At 43.6% G+C, this 17,049-nt stretch overlaps 1 protein-coding gene across 3 annotated transcripts in view; it reads left to right on the top strand.

Annotated features, from left to right (window-relative positions):
* The first annotated feature begins 2,612 nt into the window (after nucleotides 1–2,612).
* The window catches only part of LOC106564124 (mitotic spindle assembly checkpoint protein MAD1), a 123,048-nt gene continuing 108,611 nt past the window's right edge, over nucleotides 2,613–17,049 (top strand). For 2 of the 3 annotated variants that reach the window (XM_082958565.1, XM_045690659.2), the window contains exons 1-9: nucleotides 2,613–2,738; nucleotides 3,696–3,875; nucleotides 4,306–4,446; nucleotides 7,088–7,267; nucleotides 11,378–11,502; nucleotides 11,620–11,701; nucleotides 12,561–12,691; nucleotides 14,115–14,229; nucleotides 14,501–14,562. In XM_082958565.1, coding sequence (XP_082814691.1) covers nucleotides 3,729–3,875; nucleotides 4,306–4,446; nucleotides 7,088–7,267; nucleotides 11,378–11,502; nucleotides 11,620–11,701; nucleotides 12,561–12,691; nucleotides 14,115–14,229; nucleotides 14,501–14,562 — 983 coding nt within the window. In that variant the 5' untranslated portion in view covers nucleotides 2,613–2,738; nucleotides 3,696–3,728. The remainder of the gene's footprint in view (nucleotides 2,739–3,695; nucleotides 3,876–4,305; nucleotides 4,447–7,087; nucleotides 7,268–11,377; nucleotides 11,503–11,619; nucleotides 11,702–12,560; nucleotides 12,692–14,114; nucleotides 14,230–14,500; nucleotides 14,563–17,049) is intronic. The other variant, XM_045690660.2, reaches the window with a different exon arrangement.

Raw genomic sequence — 17,049 nt, 5'->3', positions numbered from 1 at the left:
ATGGACAGTTTATAGTAGTAAATGTTTGCTATGAGTCAAAAGATACCCGGTGTGTTAAAAAGGTGGATTTTGTGGTGTTCATTTCCAAAGTTATAAACTGTACGGCTCAAATCTCAAAGGGGTCAAAGAAACAGGATATTATTGTGGCTGCGGCAGAAAGGTTTTGGGGACTTTACATCTGAAGGGCTTGTAAGGGCTACTGGCGCCAGAAGAAGGCCCTCCCAGGCTCCCCTTGAGACTTGTGTGTAGGGATCAGATCGTTTTTATTTTTTAACATGAACATTGTTTGATTTAGTTTTGTAAAAAAAAGTCTACATTTTTGTTGTTGTTTTTTTGGTATCAGCCGAATCTATTTATAAAAAAATAAAAAAAATGAAGATATGAATAATCAAAAGATTTAAATGAATAGAATGAACTAATTCAAAGAACGAAAAAATAACTAAAATAATGTAGGCCTAAATGCTCAAGCGCACATACATTCGTTCTGTCTGCTCAGACTAACAGCCTCACCTGTTGTTCCTGTCAATCAGACACGCAGTGTCAACCAATGAACCAAAGGTGCGTGAGGGAGGGCCGAGTCAACTCACAGTCACACACTTAGCAGCCGAGTAGAGAGAGGAAGGAAAGCTGTGAAAATGAGTCAGAAGCACAGTAGCATTTGGATGCATTTTAATAATGTAGACAATGTTAGAGCACAGTGTAGAATTTGCCAAAACAAAATCTCATATAAAGCCGGTTCTACGCACAACCTACACCGTCATATGCAAACTGTGCACCCAACTGTGAAGCTAGCTGTACCGGAGCTTCGAGAAACTAGCGGGCCTGCTAGTGATAGTGGTGGAGCCAGTGATGTATCCACTCAGTCAAGTAGGCCTACTCCGTTACCCACAGCAACAAAGTCTTCTATGGACCGGTTTATGCCAAAGTCTATGTCTGTAGAAAAACAAGGCCAAATTGATATTGCACTGGCTAAAATGATTGCCACCGATTTCCAACCATTTTCGATCGTGGAGTACAGAGGGTTTAGAAATTATAGCAATAGTCTAAATCCAATGTACACAATTCCAAGCAGGAAAACCCTTTCAAAATCACTTATTCCACAACTGTATGTGAGCACACAGGCTTCAGTGTGGGAAAGAGTCCAAAAAGCTACTGCAGTTTGCCTTACCACTGACTGCTGAACATCAAGGGTAACCACTTCCTACATGTCGGTTACATGTCACTTCATTGAAGATTTTTCAATGTCTAACTGTCTTCTGGACTGCTTTGAGTTCAGCAACAGACACACCTCAGAGAACTTGCAGAGAATGGCAAGTAGATGGAAAAAGTGGTCTGTTGTGTTAGCGACAATGCAGCTAACATAACCAAAGCCATGAACATTTTAAAATGAGCCCATCATCCATGTCTTGCCCACACAATCAACCTGATTGTAAGAGATGCTCTGAAGGTGATGAAGCCCACTGTGGACGAAGTGAAAGCAGCTGTGGAATACTTCCACAGGAACACAGTAGGTGCTGAGAAACATAAGTCTACACAACGCCAGATGGGGACGCCTGAGCTGAGGCCTGAACAAGACTGCACTACAAGGTGGAATTCAACATTTTATATGTTGAAGCGGTTTCTTGAGTCAAAGAATGCCATCATCTCTACCCTGGCCATTGTCAATGCACCTGTTGATGCTCTGACCCAAGAGGAATGGGAGGTGATGGAGGAGGTGTGCAGAGTCCTGGAACCCTTTGACCAGGTCACTGTGGAGATCAGTGGAGAGAGGTACAGTAAGCAGTTATTACTACGTCATTATTTAATCCAGTATTATATATGTATATGAGCAGTAGATGAGAATTTCGTATCAGTAGATAAAACATGAACCTGAACTAATAAGTTACTGTTCTCTCTTTTCAGCTATGTGACAGCCTCAAAAATTATCCTCCTGTGTAAGGGTCTGCAGCCAATCACAGCCAGCTGCCAGAGAGAAGCAAATGTAACCACAGGACATGTGACAGAGTTGATGGACACCCTATGTTCATCAACAGACAGAAAGTTCCACAGAATGGAATATCATTTATATACACTTTGTTTATATACATTAAAAGTTATACTTTAAATGGAAATGTTTAATAGCATTCTTTTTCATAACAAACCAATGCATTTTTAAATACATTGTGGTTAAGGTAGAGTATGATTTCATTTAATCATTTAATTACAATTGTTTTAACACCAATCATAGTCAAACTATCGCAAACTGTTTGACTTGAAAACATACAAAATATATGTATTTTTTAAAGAGCCGTTTGAGAGCCAAAAGAGCCGGCTCTTTTTGGTGAGCTGAGCCGAACGAGCCGGAATGCCCATCAGTACATCCGCCAACCCAATTCCAAAGAATAAGATAAGAATATCATAGAATACGTTTCTTTCTTCAAACAGTGGAAGCCTGCTAAACTGAAAAAAAGGTATTTAAAGCCGCTTCACGGATTAGTTTACATAAACATCACCATTACTTCCAAACCAAATGGTATAAAGATATAAGATGATCTTACTCGGAAGTGTTTAGTGAATTGCTCAATATGCGCATCAAGCGCAGCCTTGACTATCTTCAGAACGCAGCAGGTATTCTCGCGATAACAGCACAGATCTTGTTCTAGGAAAGGAGGGAGTTCGAAGTTATGCTAGCTAACGTTAGCTGTTGTTAGTATCTATAACTACCTAAGTAGTCAACTTTTTCAAAGTGAAGTTCTAAGGTAAGATCTGATCAAGCTGTATAATAAATTCTATATACGTGTCCATATTATTTAAAGTCGGATTATTTGCCGACGTCTATCCGATCAACATGTCGACAATTTGTCGATTGAGCTTGCTAACTAACGTTAGCTAACTAGGGGATTCGAAACGTCTAGGTAACCAACGTTAACTATCTTAGAGAAGTTGTTGTGATCACATTATTTATGTTCATCAACACTATTCTCAACTACGACGTGTGAATCGTCCATATTTAAAATGACCGAGTAATCCATAGTTATTAGGCAACCCTGGTTGCAGGTTAGTATGGCTAGTTGGTTACTAGTTCACGTTAGTAGCTCTGGTCCACGGCGTCACATGCGGCTTGACCCTTCATCTTTCCAATTGTGCAATGTTAGTGACTTTGCTAAAGTACTGACCAACTTTTCTTTGTATGCTCATTTCAAACATCATGTCGCGACTTTCGGACACTTTTTTATTTAACCCCAGACTAGCTTTGCTCCAGGCGCATGCGTCGGATCAGCAGTACGAGTTGTGCATGCGAATGGACTAGTTTATAGGTAGATTTTTTTTTTTCTTTAACCTTTATTTAACTTAACCCTAACCCGGACGACGCTGGGCCAATTGTGCGCTGCCCTATGGGACTCCCAGTCACGGCCGGGTTGTGATACAGCCTGGAATTGAACCAGGGTCTGTAGTGACGCCTGTAGCACTGAGATGCAGTGCCTTGGACTGCTGCACCACTCTGGAGCTAGCTAACATGCATCTTCTTGCCCACCAGAGATAGTGGCCCCAGAATGCTCGTTGACCATGGACATAGCCTCCTATGTCACATATGAATATGAAGCTACTGAAAATGTTGCCAGCTAGTTACCCTCTATGTTCTAGTGCAGCAAGCTTGTAAATAAACACTTGACCATGGACATCGTAGCTCCTGTAAATGTTGTTCTCTCTCATAGAAGCTCCAGCAACCTTGTAAACAGTTGACCACCATGGACATTGAGGATGACACGACGGTGTTCGCCACTCTTAAGTCGTTGAAGAGTTTCATCTCTCTCCCGGACACGTCTCGGAACCAGGGAGAACCAGCCCCGGTGCAGAGCGACGTCCTGCAGAAACAGTACCTGCAGAGATTACAGGTGGGTGGAGTAGGACAGACACACAGAGAGCCACGTCCTACACCAACAGTACCTACAGAGATTACAGGTGGGTGGAGTAGGACAGACACACAGAGAGCCACGTCCTACACCAACAGTACCTGCAGAGATTACAGGTGGGTGGAGTAGGACAGACACACAGAGCCACGTCCTACACCAACAGTACCTGCAGAGATTACAGGTGGGTGGAGTAGGACAGAGCCACGTCCTGCACCAACAGTACCTACAGAGATTACAGGTGGGTGGAGTAGGACAGAGCCACGTCCTACACCAACAGTATTTAGAGGACAGAGGTGGTGGGACTGAGACACATTGTATTGTTGTGAATTACCAGAGACTGCAGAGAGAAGGTTCAGTCTGAAACCTGTGTATGTAAGCCACAGAATGTGACTGTGTGTCTCTGTGTGTGTAGTTGCTGGAGGCAGCAGAGAAGGTTCAGTCTAAGACCCAGCTGATCCAGATGGACCAGGAGAAGAGACAGATGGAGATCAGTCACAAGAGAGCACGCATCGAACTGGAGAAGAACGCGACGCTGAGCGCTAGGGACTTTGAGGTACGTAACACACACACACACACACACACACACACACACACACACACACACACACACACACACACACACACACACACACACACACACACACACACACCTGGATGTAACACACACACACACACACACACCTGGATGTAACACACACACACACACACACACCTGGATGTAACACACACACACACACACACACCTGGATGTAACACACACACACACACACACACCTGGATGTAACACACACACACACACACACCTGGATGTAACACACACACACACCTGGATGTAACACACACACACACCTGGATGTAACACACACACACACCTGGATGTAACACACACACACACACCTGGATGTAACACACACCTGGATGTAACACACACACACACACACCTGGATGTAACACACACACACACACACACACACACACACACACACACACACCTGGATGTAACACACACACACACACACACACACACACACACACACACCTGGATGTAACACACACACACACACACACACACACACACACACACACACACACACACACACACCTGGATGTAACACACACACACACACCTGGATGTAACACACACACACACACACACCTGGATGTAACACACACACACACACACACCTGGATGTAACACACACACACACACACACCTGGATGTAACACACACACACACCTGGATGTAACACACACACACACACACACACACCTGGATGTAACACACACACACACACCTGGATGTAACACACACACACACACACACACACACACACACACACACACACACACACACACACACACACACACACACCTGGATGTAACACACACACACACACACACACACACCTGGATGTAACACACACACACCTGGATGTAACACACACACACACACACACACACACACACACCTGGATGTAACACACACACACACACACACACACACCTGGATGTAACACACACACACCTGGATGTAACACACACACACACACACACACACACACACACACCTGGATGTAACACACACACACACACACCTGGATGTAACACACACACACACCTGGATGTAACACACACACACACACACACACACACACACACACACACACACACATACACACACACACACACACACACACACACACACCTGGATGTAACACACACACACACACCTGGATGTAACACACACACACACCTGGATGTAACACACACACACACACACACACACACACACACACACACACACACCTGGATGTAACACACACACACACACCTGGATGTAACACACACACACACCTGGATGTAACACACACACACACACACACACACACACACACACACACACACACACACACACACACACACACACACACACACACACACACACACACACACCTGGATGTAACACACACACACACACACACACACACCTGGATGTAACACACACACACACACACACACACACACACACACACACACACACCTGGATGTAACACACACACACACACACCTGGATGTAACACACACACACACACACCTGGATGTAACACACACACACACACACACCTGGATGTAACACACACACACACACACACCTGGATGTAACACACACACACACACACACCTGGATGTAACACACACACACACACACACCTGGATGTAACACACACACACACACACACCTGGATGTAACACACACACACCTGGATGTAACACACACACACCTGGATGTAACACACACACACACACACACCTGGATGTAACACACACACACACACACACACCTGGATGTAACACACACACACACACACACCTGGATGTAGTGGTTCTGTAGAAGACAGATGAATGGTCATCAATATACTGAACGTGGGATATCAGGAGAGCTGTAATAAAGGACCATCTCTGAACGTGGGATATCAGGAGAGCTGTGATAAAGGACCATCTCTGAACGTGGGATATCAGGAGAGCTGTGATAAAGGACCATCTCTGAACGTGGGATATCAGGAGAGCTGTAATAAAGGACCATCTCTGAACGTGGGATATCAGGAGAGCTGTAATAAAGGACTGTATAAAGGACCATCTCTGAACGTGGGATATCAGGAGAGCTGTGATAAAGGACCATCTCTGAACGTGTTTAAAGGTTACAAGCTACACTGAGGCAGCATAGATAATGGAACAATAACAACGAATGACTACGAACACAGCTCACGTTGTGCCTGCACACCATCCCACCAGTCCAGAGATATGAGGGAGTCCTGGTGGTGTTGTGAAAGATGGAGAGGAGCTTGCTGCGTTCTCTGTGACTGAGGGCGAGGCAGGAGTTGGGGATCTTGGACCCAGTATGACTGCTTGTGATTGGCTGACCTCACACAGGCCCCTGGCAACCATGACCCCGTGGCAACCAATGGGTTTGGCTAGGGCCAGTTGATGACTCCAGTGGGTGAGCCTACTGCAGGTGTTAGACAGTAACAGAGTATCTGAGAAAGGGCTGTGAGGATGAGATGGTGTGCTGAGAGCCACAGGCAGGGAATTCATACACCAGTTTGTTTGATGTTCTTTGTTTCCTGGTCTATTCCATATTCTGCGTTCTAAATTCCATGTTCTGACTTCTATGAACCACGTTCTAATTGTTCCAGCGTGAGGTGGACCGTAACCAGGACCTGCTGGGACGAATCAGACGCCTGGAAGAGAGGGAGGCGGAGTCTAGCCAGAGCCTATCGGAAAAGGTAGAGGCAAATCGTGCTCTCCGTCGGACCGTGGAGTCTCTCAACAGAAGGGTGGAGGAGAGGGACGGATGGCTCAACACCTCTAACCAGGTACACCTGTAACAGTTCAGATTATACCGTAAAATCACTCCTCACCTATAACCAGATACACCTGTAACAGAGCTCAGATTATACCGTAAAATCACTCCTCACCTATAACCAGGTACACCTGTAACAGAGTTCAGATTATACTGTAAAATCACTCCTCACCTATAACCAGGTACACCTGTAACAGAGTTCAGATTATACTGTAAAATCACTCCTCTAACCAGGTACACCTGTAACAGAGTTCAGATTATACCGTAAAATCACTCCTCACCTATAACCAGGTACACCTGTAACAGAGTTCAGATTATACCGTAAAATCACTCCTCACCTATAACCAGGTACACCTGTAACAGAGCTCAGATTATACCGTAAAATCACTCCTCACCTATAACCAGCTACACCTGTAACAGAGCTCAGATTATACTGTAAAATCACTCCTATAACCAGGTACACCTGTAACAGAGCTCAGATTATACTGTAAAATCACTCCTCTAACCAGGTACACCTGTAACAGAGCTCAGATTATACTGTAAAATCACTCCTATAACCAGGTACACCTGTAACAGAGTTCAGATTATAGCGTAAAATCACTCCTCTAACCAGGTACACCTGTAACAGAACTCAGATTATAGCGTAAAATCACTCCTCTAACCAGGTACACCTGTAACAGAGCTCAGATTATACTGTAAAATCACTCCTATAACCAGGTACACCTGTAACAGAGTTCAGATTATACCGTAAAATCACTCCTCTAACCAGGTACACCTGTAACAGAGTTCAGATTATACCGTAAAATCACTCCTCTAACCAGGTACACCTGTAACAGAGCTCAGATTATACCGTAAAATCACTCCTCTAACCAGGTACACCTGTAACAGAGCTCAGATTATACCGTAAAATCACTCCTCTAACCAGGTACACCTGTAACAGAGCTCAGATTATACCGTAAAATCACTCCTCTAACCAGGTACACCTGTAACAGAGCTCAGATTATACCGTAAAATCACTCCTCTAACCAGGTACACCTGTAACAGAGCTCAGATTATACCGTAAAATCACTCCTCTAACCAGGTACACCTGTAACAGAGCTCAGATTATACCGTAAAATCACTCCTCTAACCAGGTACACCTGTAACAGAGCTCAGATTATACCGTAAAATCACTCCTCTAACCAGGTACACCTGTAACAGAGCTCAGATTATACCGTAAAATCACTCCTCTAACCAGGTACACCTGTAACAGAGCTCAGATTATACCGTAAAATCACTCCTCTAACCAGGTACACCTGTAACAGAGCTCAGATTATACCGTAAAATCACTCCTCTAACCAGGTACACCTGTAACAGAGCTCAGATTATACCGTAAAATCACTCCTCTAACCAGGTACACCTGTAACAGAGCTCAGATTATACCGTAAAATCACTCCTCTAACCAGGTACACCTGTAACAGAGCTCAGATTATACCGTAAAATCACTCCTCTAACCAGGTACACCTGTAACAGAGCTCAGATTATACCGTAAAATCACTCCTCTAACCAGGTACACCTGTAACAGAGCTCAGATTATACCGTAAAATCACTCCTCTAACCAGGTACACCTGTAACAGAGCTCAGATTATACCGTAAAATCACTCCTCTAACCAGGTACACCTGTAACAGAGCTCAGATTATACCGTAAAATCACTCCTCTAACCAGGTACACCTGTAACAGAGCTCAGATTATACCGTAAAATCACTCCTCTAACCAGGTACACCTGTAACAGAGCTCAGATTATACCGTAAAATCACTCCTCTAACCAGGTACACCTGTAACAGAGCTCAGATTATACCGTAAAATCACTCCTCTAACCAGGTACACCTGTAACAGAGCTCAGATTATACCGTAAAATCACTCCTCTAACCAGGTACACCTGTAACAGAGCTCAGATTATACCGTAAAATCACTCCTCTAACCAGGTACACCTGTAACAGAGCTCAGATTATACCGTAAAATCACTCCTCTAACCAGGTACACCTGTAACAGAGCTCAGATTATACCGTAAAATCACTCCTCTAACCAGGTACACCTGTAACAGAGCTCAGATTATACCATGAGATCACTCCTCTAACCAGGTACACCTGTAACAGAGCTCAGATTATACCATGAGATCACTCCTCTAACCAGGTACACCTGTAACAGAATTCAGATTATACCGTAAAATCACTCCTCACCTATAACCAGGTACACCTGTAACAGAGCTCAGATTATACCGTAAAATCACTCCTCTAACCAGGTACACCTGTAACAGAGCTCAGATTATACCGTAAAATCACTCCTCTAACCAGGTACACCTGTAACAGAGCTCAGATTATACCATGAGATCACTCCTCTAACCAGGTACACCTGTAACAGAATTCAGATTATACCGTAAAATCACTCCTCACCTATAACCAGGTACACCTGTAACAGAGCTCAGATTATACCGTAAAATCACTCCTCTAACCAGGTACACCTGTAACAGAGTTCAGATTATACCATGAGATCACTCCTCTAACCAGGTACACCTGTAACAGAGCTCAGATTATACCGTAAAATCACTCCTCTAACCAGGTACACCTGTAACAGAGCTCAGATTATACCATGAGATCACTCCTCTAACCAGGTACACCTGTAACAGAGCTCAGATTATACCATGAGATCACTCCAGTACTTGATATGTCTCCACTATAGGTTCACCGATTTATGATTTTTCAACGCTGATACCGATTATTGGAAGTGTTGGAGAAGAAAGTAAAAGTGCAATATGTGCCATGTAAAAAAGCTAACGTTTAAGTTCCTTGCTCAGAACATGAGACATATGAAAGCTGGTGGTTCAGTATTCCCAGTTCTTCAATATTCCCAGATAAGAAGTTTTAGGTTGTAGTTATGATAGGAATTATGATGAGTCGACTATTTCTCTCTATACCATTTGTATTTCACATACCTTTGACTATTGGATGTTCTAATAGGCACTTTAGTATTGCCAGCCTAATCTCAGGAGTTGATAGGCTTGAAGTCATAAACAGCGCTGTGCTTCAAGCATTGCTAAGAGCTGCTTGCAAACACAGTGCTATTTGAATGAATGCTTACGAGCCTGCTGCTGCCTGCCACCACTCAGTCAGACTGCTCTATCAAATCATAGACTTAATTATAATATAATAATCACAGAAATATAAGCCTTTGGTCATTAATATGGTCAAATCCGGAAACTATAATTTCGAAAACCAAATGTTTATTCTTTCAGTGAAATACAGAACCGTTCTGTATTTTATCTAACGGGTGGCATCCTTAAGTCTAAATATTGCTGTTGCATTGCACAACCTTCAATGTTATGTCATAATTATGTACAATTCTGGCAAATTAATTCACAACGAGCCAGGCGGCCCAAACTGTTGCATATACTCTGACTCTGCGTGCAATGAACGCTAGAGATGTGACACAATTTCCCTAGTTAATATTGCCTGCTAACATGAATTTCTTTTAACTAAATATGCAGGTTTAAAAAATATACTTCTGTGTATTGATTTTAAGAAAGGCATTGATGTTTATGGTTAGGTACATTCGTGCAATGATTGTGCTTTTTTTAAATCATCACCCGTTTGGCGAGGTTGGCTGTGATTCGATGATAAATTAACAGGCGCCGCATTGATTTATATGCAACGCAGGACAAGCTTGTTAACCTAGTAATATCATCAACCATGTGTAGTTAACTAGTGATTATGTAAAGATTGATTGTTTTTTATAAGATAAGTTTAATGCTAGCTAGCAACTTACCTTGGCTCCTTGCTGCACTCGCGTAACAGGTGGTCAGCCTGCCACACAGTTTCCTCATGGAATTTAATGTAATCGGCCATAATCGGCGTCAAAAAATTCCCGATTACAGATTGTTATGTAAACTTGAAATCGGCTCTAATTAACCGGTCGACATCTAGTCTCCACTCACATCGTCAAATTGCTACTTTTCTGTGGAGTAACTCATTATTTGTCATATATATATATTTAAAAAAAAAAATTAATCCCAGCCCGCGTCCCCGCAGGAGGCAGCGGTAGTGCCACACAGCTGATGGCTACAGTATGTGTTATTTGTCCCTGTAGATGGTGAGTGGTTTAAAGGATGAGATCCGTGACCTGAAGCAGCAGATTCAGACTCGGGACAACACCATCTCTAAGCAGACACTGGAGAACCAGGGACTACAGGAACATGTGGAGCTACAACACAGGTAACACACACTCCTTCCTTCCTGGATTTCCTTTCTTCTGATTGGTCCTGCCTGGATTTCATTCCCTCTGATTGGTCCTGCCTGGATTTCCTCCCCCCTGACTGGTCCTCTTTACAGGAAGTACCAGGAAGTGTCTCAGCGGTGCCAGGCCCTCCAGTCAGCATCGTCCTCCTGCTCCGACCACGAACTCAAGATTAAGGTGAGGCTAAGATTATTGTTGTTCAAAGTAGGACTAAAATGAATGATGTCTAGATTAAGATTGGTATTAATACAGTTCAGATTGGGACTAGTTTTAGAAAACTAGGAGGTTAGGTTTTAGGGTTGACTGATGTATGAAGATTGAGACTGATTGTACCTGAATTCAAATTAGGACTGGGATTGAGATTGGGACGAGAGTTGGGGAGCTAGGTTAGGATTAGGACTGGGGTTGAGATAGGGACGAGAGTTGGGGAGCTAGGTTAGGATTATGACTGGGGTTGAGATAGGGACGAGAGTTGGGGAGCTAGGTTAGGATTAGGGCTGGTGTTGAGATAGGGACGAGAGTTGGGGAGCTAGGTTAGGATTAGGACTGGGGTTGAGATAGGGACTAGAGTTGGGGAGCTAGGTTAGGATTAGGGCTGGGGTTGAGATAGGGACTGGAGTTGGGGAGCTAGGAAAAGGACTGAAGTATCAATCTGTCTATTCTGTGGTTCTTAATTTGCCTGTAGAGGTTTTGAGCTGTTGTACCTGCATTTGCTCTGTTCATTTTTTTGCTTCTGCTTATTTTGGCATCCATGTGTGTTCTCTCCAAAGTGCCATTTGGGAAGTAAAGTGGTAATTTTTTAAAAGCAGCCAGTGAGAGGCCTCTATCCCCTGTAGGCTTTATAAACTCTCAATGTAATCACCATTTATTTTTACTGGGTTTAAATGACCTGCCATCAAATGAAGAGATGCTATTAACTCTTCAGTCTAACACAAACTCCACATGATGTTCACCTTTCAGATGGTCATTAAGTCTCTCTTTCATGAGCGGAGAATACAACTCAAAGGTGTGTGTGTGTCTCCTCTCTTCCCCCCAGGAGTTGGAGAGGAAGTTGGCTCTGCAGGAACAGGATGTTGTCATAGTGAAGAACATGAGGTCAGAGGTTGCTAGGGTCCCGGATATGGACAAGGAGCTCCGACAGCTACGAGAAGAGAACGTTTACCTCAGGTAACGCTACTAGAACACATAGAGCAGGACAGCTAAGAGAGGAGAATGTTTACCTCAGGTAACACTACTAGAACACAGAGCAGGACAGCTTAGAGAGGAGAATGTTTACCTCAGGTAACACTACTAGAACACACAGAGCAGGACAGCTAAGAGAGGAGAACGTTTACCTCAGGTAACACTACTAGAACACATAGAGCAGGACAGCTAAGAGAGGAGAATGTTTACCTCAGGTAACACTACTAGAACACATGGAGCAGGACAGCTAAGAGAGGAGAACGTTTACCTCAGGTAACACTACTAGAACACATGGAGCAGGACAGCTAAGAGAGGAGAACGTTTACCTCAGGTAACACTACTAGAACACATAGAGCAGGACAGCTAAGAGAGGAGAATGTTTACCTCAGGTAACACTACTAGAACACATGGAGCAGGACAGCTAAGAGAGGAGAACGTTTACCTCAGGTAACACTACTAGAACACATAGAGCAGGACAGCTAAGAGAGGAGAACGTTTACCTCAGGTAACACTACTAGAACACATAGAGCAGGACAGCTAAGAGAGGAGAATGTTTACCTCAGGTAACACTACTAGAACACATGGTGCAGGACAGCTAAGAGAGGAGAACGTTTACCTCAGGTAACACTACTAGAACACATGGAGCAGGACAGCTAAGAGAGGAGAACGTTTACCTCAGGTAACACTACTAGAACACAGAGCAGGACAGCTAAGAGAGGAGAATGTTTACCTCAGGTAACACTACTAGAACACATGGAGCAGGACAGTTAAGAGAGGAGAACGTTTACCTCAGGTAACACTACTAGAACACATGGAGCAGGACAGCTAAGAGAGGAGAACGTTTACCTCAGGTAACACTACTAGAACACATGGAGCAGGACAGCTAAGAGAGGAGAATGTTTACCTCAGGTAACACTACTAGAACACATGGTGCAGGACAGCTAAGAGAGGAGAACGTTTACCTCAGGTAACACTACTAGAACACATGGAGCAGGACAGCTAAGAGAGGAGAACGTTTACCTCAGGTAACACTACTAGAACACAGAGCAGGACAGCTAAGAGAGGAGAATGTTTACCTCAGGTAACACTACTAGAACACATGGAGCAGGACAGTTAAGAGAGGAGAACGTTTACCTCAGGTAACACTACTAGAACACATGGAGCAGGACAGCTAAGAGAGGAGAACGTTTACCTCAGGTAACACTACTAGAACACATGGAGCAGGACAGCTAAGAGAGGAGAACGTTTACCTCAGGTAACACTACTAGAACACATGGAGCAGGACAGCTAAGAGATGTTATTTGTAGGTTTAAAAGAAGACAACTATCATTAATGTCTCTTAAACCTCTCTCCCTCTCTCTTTCTCTCTCTCTTATCTCTCACTGTCTCCCCTCATTCTGTATCCCAGGGAGACGAGGGAGAACGTGATCCTGCTGAAGGAGGAAACGGAGGGATTGAGACGTAAGGTAGAACGGATGGAGAAGATGAAAGAGGAGATGGTGAACGTGGAGCTGGAGAAGGAGGTGTGTGACCTGTTAGTGTGGAATGACATGTTCGTGTTTTAAATGTGAAACAGGGCTGGAAGAAAAAATGTTGCAGTATGCTGTCTGTTCTAATTAATGGTTGTTCTAAAACAGCTGAAAAGGAAACGTAACTTTTTTTATTTTTTAATTAGCGAAAAATAAACAAATCTCAGGGTTGGAAACAATCTGCATAATAGTTGAATTTGTAAATGTGGAACCTTGAATCCCTACACCCTGGTGTGTAATCTTGTTCCTTCCTCTCCTCCTTCAGAAACTGTCTCAGAAACTGCAGGCCTGGGAGAACCTGGGACAGTCTACTGGACTCAACATACGGTCAGCTGGAATGTCTCTGTCTGTAGTATAATATTTCACCACTGGGCAGAGCTCTTGAGTCATGAAAAATACTGGTGCCTCATTCTCTCTGTGAAGAGAGAGTGACGTTTTATGATTTGTTTGCTTTATGCCTGCTGTGAGTGTGTTCTGGGCTGAAAGCCCGTAATGACAGAATGATTGCATGTTTCCATATGAGCAGCGACGCACATCAGACACATTACAAACACTGCGCTGCATCTAACACACACACACTATATTTTTCTCTCATGACTACCCCAGTGTTTGATGTACACTGAGGGGCCAGATTATTAGGTACATCACCTTGTTCACCAAAATAGATGGCTCTCAAATGGCATCACTCACCTTGACATTGCGCTTGATGTTTTTAGGCTTGTGTGCGGCTGCTCGTTTCACGTGTTTCAGCACTCGGTGGTCCCGTTCTGTGAGCTTGTGTGGCCTACCACTTCGCAGCTGAGCGGCTGTTGCTATTAGACGTTTACTCTTCACAATAACAGCACTTACGGTTGCCCGGGGCAACTCTAGCAGGGCAAAAATATGACGGACTGACTTGTTGGAATGGTGGCATCCTATGACGGTGCCATGTTGAAAGTCACTGAGCTCTTCAGTAAGGCCATTCTACTGCCGATGTGTGTCTATGGAGATTGCATGGCTGTGTGCTCGATTTTATACACCTGTCAGCAACGGGTATGGCTGAAATAGCCAAACCCACTAATTTGAAGTGGTGTCCACATACTTTTGTACATGTATGTATATATACAATAACAGTCAAAAGTTTGGACACACCTACTCATTACTATTTTCTACATTGTATAATAGTGAAGACATCAAAACTATGAAATCACACATATGGAATCATGTAGTAACCAAAACAGTGTCAAAATATATTTTATATTTTAGGTTCTTCAAAGTAGCCACCCTTTGCCTTGATGACAGCTTTGCACACTCTTGGCATTCTCTCAACCAGCTTCATGAGTAATGCTTTTTCAACAGTCTTGAAGGAGTTCCCACATATGCTGAGCGCTTGTTGGGTGCTTTTCCTTCACACTACTGTACAACTCATTCCAAACCATCTCAATTGGGTTGAGGTCGAGTGATTGTGGAGGCCAGGTCATCTGATGCAGCACTCCATCACTCTCCTTGGTCAAATAGCCCTTACACAGCCTGGAGGTATGTTTGGGGTGATTGTCCTGTTGAAAAACAAATGATAGTCCCACTAAGCGCAAACCAGATGGGATGGCGTATCACTGCAGAATGCTGTGGTAGCCATGATGGTTAAGTGTGTCTTGAATTATAAATAAATGATGTCACCAGCAAAGCACCATCACACCACCTCCTCCATGCTTCACGGTGGGAACCACACATGCGGAGATCATCTGTTCACCTACCCTGCGCCTCACAAAGACACGGCGGTTGGAACCAAAAATTGCACATTTGGACTCATCAGACCAAAAATACAGCTTTTCATTGGTCTCATGTCCACTGCTCGTGTTTCTTGGCCCAAGCAAGTCTCTTCTTATTATTGGTGTCCTTTAGTAGTGGTTTCTTTGCAGCAATTCAGCCATGAAGGCCTGATTCACGCAGTCTCCTCTGAAAAGCTGATGTTGAGATGTCTGTTACTTGAACTCTGTGAAGCATTTATTTGAGCTGCAATTTCTGAGGCTTGTAACTCTAATGAACTTATCCTCTGCAGCAGAGGTAACTCTGGGTCATCCTTTCCTGTGGCGGTCCTCGTGATTGGCTCAAACGCATTAAGAAGGAAAGAAATTCCACAAATGAACTTTTAACAAGGCACACCGGTTAATTGAAGTGCACTGGTTGAGAGAATGCCAAGAGTGTGCAAAGTTGTCATCACGGAAAAGGGTAGCTACTTTGAAGACTCAAATATAAAATATATTTTAACACTTTTTTTTTTTTGGTTACTACATGATTCCATGTGTTATAGTGTTGTCTTCACTATTATTCTACAATGTGGAAAATAGTAAAAATTAAGAAAAACCCTGGAATGAGTGTGTCCAATCTTTTGACTGGTACTGTGTATACATGCATACATATATATATATATATATATATATATATATATATATATATATATATAGTAGAATATTCAGATGGATACTGTTAGAATGGCACAAGTGACATTTATCCAAGCTAGATTTACATTTTTCTGTCACTAGTTGTCCGTCTTCTCGCTTTCTCTCTGTGGTTGTCACTCTGTCCCTCTCTCTATTTTCTGTTTTCAAATTTTGGAAGATGCTGTAGACCAGTGATTCCCAACCGGTGGGCCTTGAGCAGCTCTCGGGTGGGCCTTGAGCAGCTCTCGGGCGGGCCTTGAGCAGCTCTCGGGCGGGCCTTGAGCAGCTCTCGGGTGGGCCACAAAACATTTCCTATTCTTGATACATTTAAAAAAACATGATCTCCTTAATGTGACCTATGGGATGTTGACATGGGCAGTGGCAGTCAGATAAT

Source organism: Salmo salar, chromosome 12 (genome assembly GCF_965601325.2).
Source record: "Salmo salar chromosome 12, fSalSal1, whole genome shotgun sequence".
Classification (NCBI taxonomy): Eukaryota; Metazoa; Chordata; class Actinopteri; order Salmoniformes; family Salmonidae; genus Salmo; species Salmo salar.
The sequence above is the reverse complement of the archived record's forward strand: the minus strand, read 5'-3'. Positions and strand labels throughout refer to the sequence as shown.